The sequence below is a fragment of the Natrix helvetica genome (assembly GCF_964273705.1).
Source record: "Natrix helvetica genome assembly, chromosome: Z".
Taxonomy (NCBI): domain Eukaryota; kingdom Metazoa; phylum Chordata; class Lepidosauria; order Squamata; family Natricidae; genus Natrix; species Natrix helvetica.
Window position 1 is genome coordinate 116,945,988 of NC_138554.1, and position 19,356 is coordinate 116,965,343.

At 36.1% G+C, this 19,356-nt stretch overlaps 1 protein-coding gene across 1 annotated transcript in view; it reads left to right on the forward strand.

Annotated features, from left to right (window-relative positions):
* ZNF804B (zinc finger protein 804B) overlaps window positions 1–19,356 on the forward strand; it is a gene marked incomplete at its 3' end in the record, with an annotated part of 215,801 nt that overhangs the window by 191,661 nt on the left and 4,784 nt on the right. The window contains exon 3 of the mRNA XM_081932742.1: window positions 18,152–18,282. Within this exon, the coding sequence (XP_081788868.1) occupies window positions 18,152–18,282 (131 nt within the window). The remainder of the gene's footprint in view (window positions 1–18,151; window positions 18,283–19,356) is intronic.

Below are 19,356 nucleotides of genomic sequence, written 5' to 3' on the forward strand. Positions count from 1 at the left end.
CAACTCTGCGTATGAATTAATAAGTTGACAAGAGAAATAAAAGAATAAATGAGATAATATATAATCACTATATGCAATATAGGTCCTAGCTATAATTTGAAACTATAAATAATGAGATGACCTAATGTAGCATCTCATATATGAATTCTATGTTTTATTTTCTTTATCCCAATATAATTTTGAAATAGAAATCAATATTACATCCTATTCCATAATGAATTTCTTTCTGAAATATGAATTGATTGCCTAGTTCTGCTAAAATACTTAACTTCTGCATTAATACAATCACATTTATGAAATCAGTGCTTGGGCAAGAGGAATAAAATTATCAAATGCCACTGAACACAATCTTCTCACTTGTTATGACTTCAGGCACTACATCCCCATTTTAAATGTCAGTTTATACAAGTCTTTCTTTTAAACTCATAAATCTATATAGTTAGATGGGTTTATTAAGAACCAATATATCTTACGCAAAAGACCTCTGCTGATACTTGTTTATTGTGCAAATAAATTAGCTGAAGTCATCCCTAAAGAAACAGGTTGTTCAAAATAATAGGATTTTCTTGTCATCAAGCCCTCAGAAAGCTCTAGCAAGAAATGAAAGAATCTTTAGTCTGTAATGTCTTGATAAGCTTTATTGTTAAATGTTCGATATGCTGTGAAATTATATTTACCACTTTTGAGACTGAATTTAAATTTAAAAGATAAAATAGTAGTTTAGTCTTCTTGGAATTAGAAGCAGGAAAACCCGCAAGATAGTTCATTTCATGATTAAAGAAAGAGCCTTCACTTTACAACAATTTGATATATTACGTTATACACAGAAGTACAGAATTCTATTATCTGATTCTAGTATCTCAAGCTGCTGTGTATGTCAGGGTGTGATCAATGTTAACATTTTCACTATCCTCCTTTCCCCATTTTTCTTTAGATGTGCACATTTTTCAAAAAGTAAATGTACTGTGCATCACAAGAAATTAAAAATGGAGACATTAACCCATTGCAGTCAAATGCAGAACTTGTATAAACTATACTTTAACAATAAAATACCTATGTTTATTAACAATGGTGGCAAAAGTGCCAGTAGGAAATATCTTCCTTTTTATTTTATTTATTAAAATTTTGTGCCACCCCTCTCTCCTGCGCTGAGTGGCTAAAGACTGTAGAACAAATGAGCAAGTAACGGAAAACATAGCAAACTTGGTTTCTACCTCCGAGGCCAAATCCCCATACCTATAATGAACGTAATCCAGATTTTATTTTGTAGAGAAAAAACCCCAAAACAGTTCAAAAGTCTGGAATAGATGATGGACACCAAGCTATGGATGCCTCGCCTCAATTCAATTAATAGAAGATATACATTAATCAAGAGAATCTTTTTCCTGGCAGAATCTACCTGTGTCTTTCATTTGAATGGTCTAATCTTGAACAAAATTAAGTTTACGTTGATATTGAGTTACTATATAAATGTATTGAACTACACATATAGGAGTCAATCCATTTGTATTCCTCTGGAATGAGCTAGAAACAGTAGAGGTAACAGCATTTCATTAAAGCCTAGCTGCTATATATTGGACAAGGGACTGGAGTGATTCTATTTTCTCTATACTGCTGAATGTAGGATGTATGAATCATCTGAAGACTAGCATACCTACTTCTTTTTAAACATAGAACACCGTCAGTCTGATTTCATGACTTCAGAATGTTCTTATGTTATGCTTGGGAAACCCATGTTGTTTAAGTCCATTTATCCTTTGGGAATTTAGGGCCTTAGTTTGGGTCAATCACTAACATCCAGTCCAACCTACCATATATGTTTGTAGTTGTTATGAGCAAACAAGACAAGAGATCTTGGTATAAAACTCTAAAGCTTCTGAAGGAAAGATAGAACTGAAATCTAACTAATAAATAAATTAGGTTCTTTGCAAGGTCATTTCTTGCCTAAGCAGAGGTGGACTAGAAGACCTCTAAGGTCCTATTCTGTTTTGTTCCATTCCATTCCGTTCCATTTCGTTCTCCTTCTTTGTAACTTCTAATTTCATTTTCCCCTGATCAAAAATATTCCTGTTTCCGCTCACCACCTGTAATACCAGTCATACATATACATACATATGCCAAAAGTTAGGTCCTATAACCAATACTGTAGAGAATTTAATAGAAATCATCATACAAGAATCTTCAAACATCATAGAAAATGTTACTTTAAAAACTACTTTACTTTTTTACTGTAGTAAAACTACAGTGCTTCTTTACTATAGTTAGAAATGTTCAAAGGTCATGCATCAAATGTCAGGAAATATGAAAATGGTTACCAATTCAAATATTTCATGTAATCTAGGTAATAAATTGTCTATGGAGCCTGACATTTGGTTTGTGTGCATGTGGATGTTTTGTGTGGATATGGATGTGTCATGAAAGTTATATTTAAAACAAACCTTCTCACCCTTATGGATACTCGCTGACTTCCTCAATTTCAGATCTTTCTATCAAGGCCCTTCACTTTGAGGGATATGCACATAATGTGAGCTGTTTCTAGAGTGCATTATTTTGGAAAGAGTGATCTGATATCATTCCTGGGATCTGTTGAAGCCACTCTCCCAGCTTAGGGGTCACAGATCTGAATGCTTCTACCACTAATGTGGCCACTTTGGCATTTACTTTTCACATCCTCTCTAGTTTCTCCTTCAGACCCTGGTATTTCTCATGCTGTTCTTACCTGTTGTTGCTGTCACATGGTACTGCTACATCTATTGCTCCAGTGCTTTCTGGTCCTTGTTTCCTACTGTAATGTCTGATTGGCCAATACCTCGCTGAGTGTCACAGGATCTTAGCCCTCTTATTTTCCATAATGTGGTCCCCAATGCCAGTCTGCATGGAGCTTAATGCTAGCTGCTCATTTATCTGTGTTGCTAGGCATCCATGCACTGCTGTTAATTGCTATACCCCAGTGATGGCGAAACTTTTTGGCAGCAAGTGCCCAAACCGAAATGCATGTGCAAGTGTCTGAGTGCTGAAAACCTGAAGACCAGCTGGCCGGTGCGCACATGCCTGTTTTTTGGCTGGTTTTTTGGCCGTTTTCAGACCATTATTGGGACTGTTTTCAGACCATTTTAGGGTTGTTTTTCAGCCTGAAAACAGACCAAAAAAAAAAAAAGCCCCAAAACATCCTGAAAAACATTCTGTTTTTTAAACCAGATGAGCAGCTGGTGACAGAATGCATGCCCACAGAGAGGGCTCTGTGTGCCACCTCTGGCACGCATGCCATAAGTTCACCATGATGGCTATAGCCAATAGGTATGGATCAGTGGTGGGTTGCAGGAGGTACGCCCCAGTACGGCGTACCGGATCATGCCCGGAGCACCGGATACTATTTTGGTACAGTGCTCCAGAGGACCCACCCGCCTGCCCAAGCTCCTTACCATCTTTTAAAGCTGTCGGCGCTTTCGTGCATTCACATGGCACATACAGCGTCTGCGCAACGCTCCACCGAACAAATGGAACATCACGGAGGTTTGTGGAAGTATTATTTCCAGCTACAACGCATGCACGTGCCGCATACCGGTTGGAATGGAATCCGGAACCCACCGCTGGTATGGATCATGTGTCAGCCAATTGCTGTGCAGTTTTTCATTTTTACACATTGGATATCTGCTATTGTGATAGCTATTGTGACTGTTTCATGTTCTGGGAGATTGCTGTGTTTTGCTCTCCGCTTTTGCAGCCATTTTGCACTGTTGTTATATGTCTTCTCTTTCTCTCATATATCCTTCCAGTACTGTTCCATTTTTGCTGTTGGTGGCTCTGCTGTTACCATGTTATTGCACTACAGTTGGGAGTGTACCTAATTCTTTGGAGAACAGGGCATTTATCTTCTTGGCCTTAAGCTATGTATCTCGTTAGCCTGGTAGCCACTGATGTCAACCTTTGTTTAGCAATCTCAAGGACTTCAGGTCCAGATTCTCTTGTCTCCTCTATTTATGGTTTGTTCCAGTTGCTCACTTATCATCAGATTGTGATGGTTCCTCAACATCTGATGAAGACCTAATTAATTTGGGCAACATCTGAGCCAGCCTGATCATCCTAGTTCGTGCCATTCTCATATTTTGAAGTAAGCAGATGAAACATTAGAGGGGTCATCTATATCGCTCCTGACGGGTTTTTTATTTGTGTAATTTAATTGTATTTATTTACTTAGGGGTTTTTAAATATTGTGATTTTAATTGTTTTTATCCATCAGCCCACCTCCTCCTTGTACACGTCTTAGTATACGTTTTTGTTATATGTATGTCTTGTCCAGATATGTATTTTATATGTTTTATTGTACGCCGCCCCGAGTCCTTCGGGAGAGGGTGCGGCTAAGAAATAAATATTTATTATTATTATTATTATTATTATTATTATTATTATTATTATTATTATTATTATTATTATTATTATTATCTAAAGACCTTTGCCAAAGAATCCCTAAGACCTACCAATCAGGATTTGAACCTCAGTCTCCAATATCAAAGGCTGTGCTCTAATCACTCAGATTTGTATATAAACCTTAAATAAGTAAATCAATTCCATATTTCTTTATTGTATGCAGTAACTTATTATTTTCTCTAAAAATATAACAAAAATGTTTTTTTCCATGTCTTAGATGTACTGCATAAACAAATCTTTAAAGCATCATTCAAGCTTAATCAAGAAAAAGTCTATTAAGAGCTACCAGAAACAACAACATATTGAAATTTTTAATCTTTAATCCCTTCACATAATGTACTACAAATTAATTTCTTATCATCTTTTCTCTTCATCTCTTCTCTTTTGCAAATTTAACACTTTCTTCCAATTTTAATACCACAGCTTATCACTTCCTCTAAAACCACAAAAAAAAACTCCTTCTTACTCAATCTTATCTACAAACTAATCTGTAAAGCCTAGTTCATTCCTGATTTTAAAAAAGATGCTAGGAAAAAAGCCCCATCATTTATATGTAAACTTTGATTGAATAAGTCAAATTTACTTTAAAAATGCTTAATGTTTATTTCTTTTAAGCAAGATTGCCAAACCTGATTTCATTTTATCTTTATTTTTTCTCAGGAACTCCTTGATAAATGAAACACATCTTTTTTGTAAATCCAAAATAAGAAAGTTGTCCAAGTAATTCTTCTGAATTGAAACTCATATATCTAAATACTCTTCTGATTTGTAACTTCTGTGCTCCTTTCAGTTATTAAAATATTAACTGGTTTCATATATAGGTTCTGTATAACATCATTGTCAGTGTCATTATGATATCCTGTGAATTTTAAACCCATATCCAAAACAATCTGATTCTCAGTTGTATCCTCTTCTATATCCTGTTTTAAATTAATTTTTATATTAAAATGAATTTAAAACATTTTTAAGAGAGAAGTCCAGGAACATTGTTGCCAAATATCCTTGAATTCTTCCAGAATTAAAATATTCCTCTCCATTCTTATTAGTGGGTCTCTTCTTCCTTCATTATAATACTTAGTTTATTTTCTGTTTGCCTCTAGTTTCCAGTATCCAAACTCTCCTTACCATGTTTTTCTTTAATCCACATTTTCCCAATGAAAATGTCTTACTTTCAAGTTCAAAATCATATATTTTAATAGAATTGTAAGCAAACCACCGAAACTATTCTTATATTTATCTCACGATTTTATTTCCAGTTAATCTAGTTCTTTAATTTGTTATGGAAGCGAAATAATAATGTCTTCACTAAATTAAAACTGGCTCAAAGTTAGTATAAGACAATACTTATAAAATTTATAGGATGCTCAACTCGAGTCCCTTTCGGGAGAGGGGGCGGTCTATAAATATGAATAATAAATAAATAAATAAAAACTCATATATGTTATGGATTCAGTAATGTTACCAAACTCTGGTTTTCTAATTAACTGTAGGAATGTTAATTGCTATAAGTCTATTGGCTCAGTGCAATGTGGGAAGGGAGGAATTTTTATGGGAAACCCAATTTAGAAAGCCATGGTTAGATCTCCTAAATATGAATGTGCATAGCAATTAAAAATAATAATCTTTATTGCTCATAATGGAGGGTCTCTTTAATGCTAGTACAGGTGGAGGGTTTAAAAAGCATATGTGGTGATAAGGATTGTAACAATAGCAATAGCACTTAGATTTCTATACTGCTTCAACATCTGGGTCTTCATTTTACTGACCTTGGAATGATCGAAGGCTGAGTCAACCTAGAGGTGGTGAGTTGAACTGCCAAACTGCCGCAGCTGGCAGTCAGCAGAAATAGCCTGCAGTGCTGCATTCTAACCACTGGGCTACAAAGTGGTGAACTTCTTGCAGATCTGATTGGGAATCTCTACATACTCGATAACAACTATGCGCCAGATAATGTCATGCAATTCAAAGAGCACAAATCTCGTTGGTCAACTCTATACCACTCTTTCAATGGCATGTAAGAAAACCACATTGACAAAGCATGTAGGGCCAGATATTTTTTTTATTAAAAATGGATTATATAGCTCCTTTTAATTAATTCAATTATTAGATGGCCATATTTTAAACACTTATCACGATCCCTATCCATTCCCTATTCCCTACCATTTTAACTGATTTAGAGGTTCAATAAAAAATTAACAATATGGGTTGCAAGTTAGTTTCAGATTTTACTTTCAAATTCAACTTATTGACCCTAAATTAATATAAAAGCAAATATTATTCAATTTGAACCCTTATGATCTGGCATTGTATTTGAGCCAGCTCTCACATGAAGACAAAGCCAATCTAAGTGACTTTCTGAGATGAGGAAACCTAGTCACGCTATCTTTCTCTGTCAGAAAGCTTTTTAATATGTATACTTTTCTATGAAGTTTTTTCATTCTGCCTCATTCTTTTTTTTTAATCCTCAGTTTTCTCCCCTCTTATTATCATTCTCTTTCTTTTTACTCCCACTGTAACTCATAGTCACATGGTGGAACATTCTGGCACTCTACAGTACTTTTTCCAAAAGAGAAAAACTAATCTCTCTGATCCTCATCAGCTACAAGATCAGGCTGTTTCTGGAGTTTCCAGAAGATTCATGGGAGCAGCCAGTTTCCCCATTCCCCAGTTTAGAAGGAGATGTGTCCTGGCATGCATTGTCCTCTTCGTGTACCACAAACCCTATAATGAAAATAACTCAGTTTTGGCTGCTTGTAGTGGACCACTTTTGGATTCTAGAAAGGCTTGTATGAATACCATTACAGAGATTAGATGCTAAAATGGAATTTTCTCTGCATGTGGCTGGATTTATAACCAGATTGCTAAGAAACAAACAATGGACTTCATGAGAAAAAGGTTGTAGGTAGAGACATGGGTTTGTCCACATGAACTGTAGTAAATATATGTGAATCCCAAAGTTTAGGTCACTTCACTTCAATTATAACATTCAGCTGCCCAGAGTCACTTCAATAGGCAACATATAAATTTAGTAAATAAATAAAAATATTAATTTTGGGGTTGGTGAATGAGGAGGAGATGTTATTCATCAATGACACCTACAAACCACTGGTACACATAGAAAATTTTATGATAAATTCAATACATTTTAGATAAATTCAAGGCATACCAAGTTTCCCAGATATCAATGATTTGACCATCAAGCAGCTGTAATCCGGTTAACTTCTTTGCAACAGAAAGGGATGAAAAGCAATGTCTGCTCATAACACTGCTTCTAGTTTGCAGTAATTGGCTGGAGGAAGAACATGAAGCTTTGTGAGCATAAAAATTGCTTGGGCACCTTCAACTGAAAAATTGCAAGTGAACATTTGGACATAATATTACCTTCCTGGGATTTTTTAGATCAGGACTTTTGACTAGGCACAGCCCTTTAAATAAATTATTTATAACATTACTAAAAAGGAATAGCAAAATAGTTAGAAAAATAAAGACACTTGCATATATCTACCAAACAAGTGAAATAATTAATATTTTGTTTTTTCATATATTACCATTTACATTGTTTGCATTGTTTCATAAGGTTATTCCTGAATATAGCAATACTGTTGTAACAATATAACATGAGTAACAAGAATATTGTTTCGTGTGTGTGTGTATGTGTGTGTTTTAAATAAAGAACACTAAAGCTAATATAAAGTAAGAAAAAGAAAAAAACACGGAAAGAAAGCTAAAGGTGTGAGAAGAAAAAAGGAAAAAAATATAAAAGAAAGAAAAAGATACAGGGAAATGCACAATTACCAACAAAGCTAGGAGAATCCGTGGATTAGAGGTAATACATCTACCTAATATGTAAGTAGCCCAATTTCGAATCCCAGAAGAGTAGGGCTAGATGACGAGAGTTAAATAGCTTGAAATATATCTATATTAGTCTCCCTTTATTTCCTTATCAGTAAATATCAATTTAAGATACAAAGAAATGGCTTCCCAAGTTCTCTAAAGCAGTTATAAGTACAATTACAAGCTTCTATTCTATGTTACAACATAACGTTCTTCTTTCTATATATCTATCGTGTCTAATAATCAAAATCATAAATTCATTTTTATTGTTTTATGCAAAAATTCCATAAGGGATTTCTAGACAGCAATAAATATGAACATTAACTTTAAGGACACATTGTTTCTAAAATAAAATAACAACTTGAAGAGAATATAATTCCCTAATTTCCCCTTGTCTTTCAAAATAATGCTACTTTGGTTCGCCTGCCCACAAAAGATATTAAATCATCAGTATGTTGAATCTGCAGCAATGAATATTTTAAAGAGATCATAGTTCTGTTTTGATATTTAAACTCAACAAACTTTCCTTTTAATCACAAATGTCCTGCTTAAACAAAAGATTAAATTCCAGCATTCAAAAAATATTTTCTACATCACAAATTTTCAAGGAACAATTAAAAGATTAAAAACTCATTTGGAAGCTAATTAAATCCAGGGCAGCAAATTAAAAACAAATACATATTTTAAAAAATGCATTGCTGTCCAACTAGTATAAATGGCAGATTATAAATTCTTTGAAAATCAACTCGTTTCTAAAACTCAACTTTTAATGTTTCCTTATTTCCCATTAACTGTAGATGCTTTCTTACATCTATATAATCCTAATAAAATATACTTTTTTCTAAAAATACAAGCATGGGCCAAATGTAATATAACCTAACATATTTCAGCAGTATAATGCAATTTATAACTGGTAATTTGTATTTCAAATGTTCAATTATTTAAAAAATTGATAACTTTCAGGTGAGGACTGATGGCAGTTTAGATCTCCCCATGAAAAGTTACGTGAGTGAGACAGCACTGAGGTTCTAAACTTCCATCCAGGAGCCAGGTTCTGGATGAGGAAAATCTCTCTGGAGATAAGGAGAGATCTTTGGAGTAGGCACTTGAACTCTGGAAGAGCTGAAATTGTTTTTCATGAGAAAATTCAGTTTCTTGTGGCTGATCAGGAGTTGAATGGCTTGGCAGTAGTGGTGGGTTCCGGGCAGTATGGCCCGGTATAGCCATACCGGGAATAGCCAGGAGAAGCCGCCACCGTACCAGTTCAGTGGCTCATTTGGTCCACACGTATTCCATGACTGTTTAATAATGTGATGGGGCCCATTGCGCACATGCACACAATGTGCAGCACCTGTGCAATTTCCGCTGGGCAGCTGGGTGTCGCAGGGTAGTGGTGTGCGCATGCGCGAACAACAAACATACTTGTCTAGGATGCCCAGCCCCATGTGCAGCGTACTGGCTGTGCCGGGGTCTGGAACCCACCACTGCTTGGCAGCCACACATTTACCAGTAACTGCTGTGCAGCTTTAATGGACATTAGACCAGCACAAGCTTCACTTTCTTAAATGCTTTATGATTTAAACTCTACAAACTAAAGGAGATATTTAAATACTAGTGAGGATTAAAGACAGCCAATGAATGCTTTCTTTTTTAAATTGAGGGGGGTGGAATCCATAATCTTAAATGATTTTAATTTAAAAACAAAGAGCTTAACACAACTGTGATCAAAGAGAGTTTTAAACAGATAAAGGAGACAGTGATTTTTTAAAAAAAGACTTTTTAAAAATGTAAGTGCCTCTGAAAATAGCAAAATTAATTAGACTAATAGACTTATCCTTCCTATTGATGGCTTATTATCAAGAACAGTTGATAATTGGTGAATTTTTCAAAACAAAAAGATAAGGAAAATGTCAGCTAAATGTGAAACTGTAAAAACAAAAAAGTCTACCACTTACTTTTACCATCATAATTGACAGACTTCCAAAGATGTGAAAGAAGTTAAGAAGATTGTGGAGTTAAAACAACTTAGTGACAATTTTCAGACAGCTTTATCTGAATGACTGGGAATCTTCATCAACATGTTGCAATACATTTTGGGAAGAAACCCTGAGATTGGTGCAGAAGGACTTGGTATATTCCAAAGACTCTCTGCCTAACTTGTTCAAAATGATAAATCTTCTGGGAGGAGGAACAAAACATCTCAAACTAGCAAGAAAATAAGTGCAGTTCAGCGGTGAGATTCACTTACCTTCCCTACGGGTTCGCAAATGTAAGTATGTACCACATCTCTGCATGAGCAGTGCTCATGCATTACATTACATCGGGGTGGGTAGGCGGAGCTTCCTGCAGCTGCCGCTACTGGTTCGCCCAAACCGGAGAGAACTGGTTGAATACCACCTCTGGTGCAGTTGCCATGTCTCAACTTTCAGACAACCTTCCAGAATATTTTCTAATGCGTCAAATTACTTTTTCCTGTCACCGCAAAAGCTAGGTACATTTTCAAGCACTCCAGCAGCTGCCGGCCATTTTATTTGTAAATAATATTGATATTAGGGATAAGTGCTTTGCTTTTGGAAACTGCCAGCTTTCGAATTATTTTTTTTTAAAAAAAAGTCAAAGAAGGAGAAGTAGCAATTACACAAAATATAAAAAACGGGGGAAAAAACCCCTCTCTTTAAAAATTAACAATGATAATGGTAAATGAATGGAAATTAATCTGGCCTTTTAAACAATATAATTAATCTTGACCTCATGGAGTCATGGTAGCCAGTCTTTCCTTTGCAACAGTGAAGAGACCATTCAAAGACATTTATGCATTTGGTGAAGCAATTTGGCACGCTGTCATAATACAATATTATAGTCACTAGATTACAATCAGATATGTATATATAGTTTTTTTTATACTAATATCAGAGTTTTGCTGTCCAGGCTAGCCTGAAGTCTCAATGGAGTACATCGTACTAGAGGTGGTTAATGAACTGAGATAAGACTACACCTCCAGCCCTTTGCCATCTTATGTTAATTTTAAGTCAATTTTAATGTTAATGCTTATTATTTTAATTTTTCTGATATTTATTAATATTTATTATTTTAATGTTTTATTTTATTGCTTCCACTTGCTTGTAAGCCAATTAGAAGTCATGTCCAGAATGTGGCAAATGAATGAATAAATGAATGAATTTGGACCATTCATAATCTTATTATAACCCCTGGCAGATATATTTTAACTGGGTAATTTTAATTGGGTATTTATTGGGTATTTTTTAGGATTGTCGATATACTGTTTTTAATCTACTTTACCTTGTACAGTGTTGTATTACCTCCTCTTCTATGTTTTTATGTTTGTATGTTTGTATTCCATTTTATCTGTTTTATTTGACTGTACACCCCCCCCCCCCCGAGTCCCTCTGGGGAGAGGGGGCGGTATAAAAATCGAAATAAAGGTAAAGGTAAAGGAATGAATAAATGAATAAATGAATGATAGCTTCCAGATAAGAAAATGTTCCCCCACCCCAGATACTTACCTGTGATTTGTAAGTTTAACTTTTCTGAATCTTATATTTGCTGATGACAATAAAAAAAACTGTTGAAAAAAAGAGAATGGGTAAAGGTAAAAATGGCAACATTTTTGCTCAAAAGTAAAGTTAACTTTGAAGATTTGTCATTGTTGCTGAAAGTCTACTCTTTTGGCAGCTATTCATTTCTGTGATGGCTAAACTAGAAATTGGTCATTTTCTTTTCTTTTGAATCCAGCTATTTTTTTTATTTTTTCCTTTTGTCCATATTTTCTCTTTTGTTGCTGCTGCACCTCTAACCTATCTCATATTCTGTCTGTGCTGTTTCCATCTTTGTTTCTGTTGGAAGGAAGAGGAAATTGTGTTTGTGTATATACGAGTGATATATGAGAAACAGATAGCTGGCTGGTATATGGAATTGCAAAATCAGTTAACTCTATATTTGGAGGCACTTAATTAGCAATCATTAATTCAATAAATTGTTTGTTTAAATGTGTTATATCTATAGTAGGCTCCAGGTAGCTTTAAATACTCCAAGGTCAGTAAAAACAGTTGAAAACAAACAATGCAAACAGCCAAAGTAATTTCCAAACACATTAAAGCTGCATCTTAAGGGCTTTTTGGAACTCTAAGATAGAGATGCTGTTCATATCTGTGAGAGCCATGGTGGTCATAATGCACTATTGCTAATTCTACCAACTGCCAGCAGTCCGATTCTCACTGACTCAAGGTTGACTCAGCCTTTCATCCTTCCAAGGTCGGTAAAATGAGGACCCAGATTGTTGGGGGCAATACGCTGACTCGGTAAAGGAGGGATGTAAAGAGGGATGTAAAGCACTGTGAAGTGGTTTTTAAGTCTAAGAGGTATTGATATTTTTGGGGACATGTTGCTTTGGGGAAGAGATGGTCAGGGAAAAGCATATTTCCTTAGTCCTGCTAGATGGCAATATTTAATAAATAGGATGTGGAAAGCATGCATTCTGTCAGAACGTAGTGGGCAGGGAGAAACAATTAGAGATTAGCAGTCCTTCATATATCCAACCCCTATACTGTACCATGAAAGGCTTTATATGTAATGATAGAGGCCTTGAATTGCACCCAGAAGCCAACTGGCAACCAATACATCTCATGTAGCAATGATGACACGAAAAACAACTCTTACTATATGTGCCGTGGGATTGTGGATCACTGCAGTTTTCAGATGGTCCTCAGAGAGAGTGCAATGTAACAATCCAGTCCATGATATGACCAAGGCGTCAGTAATTGTCTGAAGAGTTTACCAATTAAGGAAAGAGTTCAGCTGGCAGCTAAGATGAACCAGTGCAAATATAGATAAATCGACTGAACCAAGAGACCAAGAGATAAAGACACATTGCCTTGCTCTTATGGGATATATGTCTCCTGGCCAGTGGTGGGTTGCCAATTTTTTTGTTACCAGTTCAGGCGCACAACACTTCTGTGCATGCACGGAAGCGTCCTGGTGGGTGGGCAGAGCCTCCTGCCACTACTACTCCAGTTCGTTCGATCCAGGCTGAACCAAGAGCAACCCACCTCTGCTCCTGGCCGAGAAGGATATGTACATGGAAACTGTTTTTAAAAAGGAAATTCCCAGGAAAAGATTCAGCCTGAGGGATAAGGAAGTTGAACAATGCACAAAATGTTGTGTGTGTGTGTGTGTGTTTGTGTGTATGTATGGGCATATTTGGGCATACCAGGGGTTGTAACACAAATACATACCTATTTCCCTGGCTCGGCTGATAAGGAGGAGAGCCTGTGGCTTAGTGGCTAATACTTCTGCCTAATATGTAATACAGCCCAGGTTCTAATCCCAGTAAGGGTATGGCTAGCTGATGAGAGCTAAATAGCTTGAAATAGATCTATACTAGTCTCCCTTTATTTATTTATCAGCACAAATACAACACAAACATAGCAAAGGCAACATTAAAAATAAAAATATGGTTTTCTGCCTGGATGGTCCTCTGTAATGAGCCGAAGGACAGAAAGGGGGAATAGTGAGCTCCCTCCCATATTTGGGCATACCAGGGGTTGTAACACAAATACATACCTGAAGACCCACCTCTTTCAATTATCTGGCCTGGCTCAATCGTAATTTTTCTTATTCCTCCTAACTGTTTTTAAATTGTATTTTAAACGTTAAATTTTAATTGTATATTGGGTTCTTACAATTGGGGTATTTTAATGCTGGTTTTTTTAACTATCCATATGATGTAAATTGTTACCTCCTCCGAGTCCGTGTCCGTGTATGCGTATGTATGTTTGTATGTATGCCTATGTGTTTTTGTATATTCTCTATGTTTTATATGCCCCATTGTACGCCGCCCCGAGTCCTACTTGGAAAGGGAGCGGCTAATAAATTCAAACTTATTATTATTATTATTATACATATGCACGTACGTACGTATGTAAAAGTAGAAGTTTCTCTTGTCCAGTCATGTCCGATTTTAGGGGACAATGCTGAAGAAGCCAGCGTTGACATTTCCAGGATTATATGGTCACCATGACTATACACCAAGGCACACAGAATGCTGTTACTTTTCCACCAAAGTGATGCCTATTTATCTACTTGCATTTGCATGCTTTTGAATTGCTAGGTGAGCAGGAGCTTGGCGAGTAATGAGAGCACACCCCATTGCACAGCATTTTGGAATCAAACCCCAGACGTCCGCTTTCAAGTTCAGTGTCTTTAACCACTGAGCCACTGTGCCTCCTAGTGTGTGTGTACATACATACATGATTGGGTATTTCTACTTTTTTTTTTTTTTTGAAGGGATCATCTTTAAGAGCAACAAAGATGATTAGGGGACTGGAGACTAAAACATATGAAGAACGGTTGCAGGAACTGGGTATGTTTAGCTTAAGAGAAAGAAGGGCTAGGGGAGACATGATAGCATTGTTCCAATATCTCAGGGATTGCCACAAAGAAGAGGGAGTCAAGCTATTCTCCAAGGCACCTGAGGGTAGAACAAGAAGCAATGGGTGGAAACTAATCAAGGAGAGAAGCAACTTAGAACTGAGGAGAAATTTCCTGACAGTTAGCACAATTAATCAGTGGAACAGCTTGCCTCCAGAAGTTGTGAATGCCCCAACACTGGAAGTCTTTAAGAAGATGTTGGATAGCTTTTTGTCTGAAACGGTATAGGGTTTCCTGCCTAGGCAGGGGGTTGGACTAGAAGACCTCCAAGGTCCCTTCCAACTCTACTATTGTATTGTATTGTAATTTAGTATTTTGTTCCTTTTAGGTGAATATATTATTATTACTGTGGTTACTTAAAACAAACTGAAATGTATTGGTTTAAGTTAAAGTTACCTTTCTCATACATTTAATCCTGAAAAATAAAAGGCTTTTGAAGTTATTTTTAGAATATCAGTTACCATGGTAAAAGCAATTTTTCGCACTGTTCTCTTCACTGATTGCTTAGATGGCTAATATTGTATGCTTCAGTAATACATCCAAATTATGCTTTTTAATAACTTTATCTTATTCATTTTATGCTTGGGATTTCTGCTTAGAAAAACAATTTTTGCTTTCTATCTGCACATCTAATATACTGTGTTCATCATGTAAACAGAGCCTTGTAGATTCAAAAAACACCTTGAAAATCTTCTAGGATATTTATTTAAAGGAAACTTTTGCTACTGGGACTACAAAATGACCCGAGCTCATTCACAAAGGTACTTAACTCTTCGCATCAGCTAGCCTGCCTGTCAAAACATGCTCCTTTCCTGGTATGATTTTCTGTATATTACTGCTCTTTTGAATGTACTAATGGCCTCTAACACTGGCAATAGGATATTGAGTGCTTCTTAGTATTCTTGCTGGTTTACTACTGCTAAGATAAGGCACCCACTGACAGGATCCAGATGTCTTTACAGCTAATCTTACACATCTTTTGACCAATACAATTGTTTTTTTCTGCAAACATCTTGCTATTCTTATTTATAGAAGCCAAAGTACAAGCAGTGGGATTCTATAAAATAAATAATACTTTGGCACATTTGACAAGATTTATCCACCCAGTTAGGTACCCTAATAGCATGTAAAATGTAATTGCACACTTAGAGCTATGTTAATTCTCAAGTTCCTTCTCTTGGTTAAGCATCCTTATGAATGAGCACAAGTATTTTAATATCGTTGGCTTGCTGCCTGCAAACCAAGCACAAATACTTAGCTACACAGATACTATTGTTATGTATTTTGTTTGCATGTTCTACATTACAAATGGACATATACTGAATATTGTTATTGTGCAGAGCTACTTTTCTGGTGCCATTTAATTAATACTAAAGGGTGAGTACATTTCCAACAATGCAATTCATTTCTTGAGTTGTATTCAGTCAAGCTGTTCTAAGTACAGCTGTGTAAAGTCTCATCAACAATTATATGGCCAATTTATTGCTGTGCAAAGCAAGAAGTTTCAAGCTTTTCAGGCTGCATAACATGTTTCCTGGAAACCCTGATCAAGAGGCAAAGCTCTAGTGACAGAAAATTGGCTGTATTTGAGTGTGGTTTTTTTCTTCTTTTCCTCCTCAATTCTCAAGGGATTTGGTAGTTTTGTGGAAAAAAGTTTGGAAAAAATCTGTGCTGCAACATGGAAATAACCATAAGATTTTTGGCAGCATAAAATACAGAAGCGAATATGTGTATTTTGTATCTATGTATACAAGTAGTCCTCAAAGTACCGTCACAGTTGAACCCCATTTTTTTGTTGCTAAGCAGGACATTTGAGTGAATTGAATCCCGTTGTATAAACTTTTTGTCCCCGTTGTTAAATGAATCATAGTAAATCTGTCTTCCTCTACTGACTGCTTGTTGGAAATCATCTGGGAAAGTCACAAATTGTGATTATGGGATCCTAGCACAGTTATAAATGTATGCAGGGGTGCGCACGCTTCTCATTTTACAGAGAAATCACCATTTGCATTACTGCTGGGGAGGAAAACAGCTGAGGCGTGGCAATCCACTCTGCCATGCCTATCAGGTGGGCTTCAGAAAAGGGAATATAGGGGGATATAGTGCAGGGGCAGGCAAGCAGACCCAGCTGAAAGTTGGAGCGAATCGGTTTGCTCCCAACTGATAGTGGGAGCTACCAGTTCGCCTGAACCAGTCCGAACCAGTAGAATCCCCACCCCGCCCCCCTGAATGTAGGCCAGTTGTTGAGCACCAAAATTGTGATCCCATGTCCACAGGGATGCTGCAGTGGTCTTAAATGTGAAAACTGGACATGTTACTTTTTTCAGTGCTGCTGTAACTTCAGATGGTCACTAAAGAAAAGATTGTAAGACAAGGACTACCTGTACTACATTAGAATAGAACCATACATAAACCATGCCTCACTAAGCCTGTAATAGAGCACAGTTTCCTTCTGCATCATCTCCAGTTGCCAGGATATGCAAAACTTCAGAGGCTTGGTTTATTCTTCTTTTTCATTTTTTTAAAAAAAGAAAAATAGTCAGGATACATTTTCCAGATTTTAATCATTAATCAATTTTGATTTTAAAAAAGCTATGTATTTTTAACAAGTTCTAGTTTGTATTTTAATTCTTGTCTCAATGTGAAGATGCCAGAGTTCAATATAAGTCTGCAAATGTTGTGCTCAAGTCAGTTACAAGCCTCAGATTCTTATGATGCTCACTGTTTGCTTTCTGCATAATTGAAGGAAGAACTTTTGGCATTTTTTAATTACTTAAGCTTCATGAAGAAAACAGTTTCTGAAGTTTAGAATACACCGAATCTTGTACTTGCTTTGAGTACTTTCAGAGTTCTTGGTAGTTTTCCTCTCATTGTTTCTTGACCTTGGAATCTGTAAGACATGTTGATTTCAACTCCCAGAATTCTGGAAACTTAAGGCTGCATGTATTAAAGTTGCTAAGAAACACTGCTCTACCAGTGGTGGGATTCAAAATTTTTTACTACCGGTTCTGTGGGCATGGCTTGCTGTATGTGGCAGGGGAAGAATACTGCAAAATCCCCATTTCCTCCCAATCAGCTGGGACTTGGGAGGCAGAGAATAGATGGGAGAATCAATGGGGGTGGAGCTAGTCAGAGTAGCTAGTGTTTACCGGTTCTCGGAACTAATCAGAATTTCCGCTCCTGGTTCTCCAGAACTGGTCAGAAGCTGCTGAATACCACCCCTGTCCTCTACATAATGTAGTTAGAAATACAATTTTGTGTCAAAATAAATTCTCCCCCTCAAAAAAAAACCTGTTAAAGTTCTAACTTATTTATTAAATTATACTTGCATAGAATCAGCTTTTCATCTGTATGTATTGTTAGACTGAATTTATGAATGCTTGGAGCTGCATAGGCATGCTAAGAAATACACTATCTTTTTATTCTTTATCTCCTCATATAGAGATTAAAAGAGCTGAAACAAAGGGAATTTGCACGAAACGTGGCTTCAAAATCCTGGAAGGATGAAAAGAAGCAGGAGAAAGCTCTCAAACGACTTCATCAGCTGGCTGAGTTGCGGAAGCAGTCAGAATGGTGCGTCTTTGGAACTAATATTACATCTTAATCTTGTCTCTTTTTCCCCTGATAGTCCCAGGAGAAATCTCCATGGCTTTACTTCTACTTTATATAATACAGAGAATTTTCTTCATCCTTCATGCCAACACCCTTATTGTACAAACAATAAAATTGAAAGCCCTGCAATAATTCCTTGGCATTTGAATGTTGGACTTTTTATCCTCTTTCTAATCTCTATGAAATTAACTTTAATAGCGCTGTGATGAATTTTTCAGAATAAACATTTTCAATGCCACAAATAAAGGAGAAGACGTCTGGCTAAATATTCCCTCTCCCACAATAAACTGTTTTATTCTTAGAAGAGAATATTTGTAGCTCAGAGTTGAACCTAGGGGTCCTTGAAATTTTCTGAGTTTGTGTTTACTTGCAGATGTTTAATTACCAAACTAGGTAGCAACATCAGTTTGGAAATAAAACTTCTTCAAAAACAACAACAATACTACCACACCCAAAGAAACCTAAAGATCCCAATGTTTTACTCTTCCTGTTCCTGTTTGTAGCCCCTCCCAATAAATGCTTTGATTTTTTTAAAAATTATTCTTGCTTTCTTGTCTAGGCAAGGATTATTTCCTTAGCTAATCACATAGCTAATCAGACTTGACTATGTGATGGTCACAATGAGAAGCCCAGATAGCCCATTGCTTAGGGATTGGTAATCAGTTCCTTTTAATATTTTTTTTTATAAACATCATTTATCTTCCTAAATGGGATGGAAAGAAAAAATCCTAACTATTTCAAATTGTGGATAAGATTAATGAGTCGATATATTCTTCCAAAGAGGCAGAGGATTTTAGGTGTTTCATTCTTCAATTATCTTGACACTTGTCATATTTGTAGTCCTAGATTCACAGTATGGGTCTTTACAGCCTAGGAATCTTTAATAGCTACAAGTGGCAAGTGGCAATAACATGGTCCCATCCATGCTGAACACACCTGATTTGAATATTATTTGTTAAGATCTTATCAATTTTTACAAATTTGTTACAAAGAGACAGATTTTGAGATTTTAAACAATTTTGATTGTTGAACAAA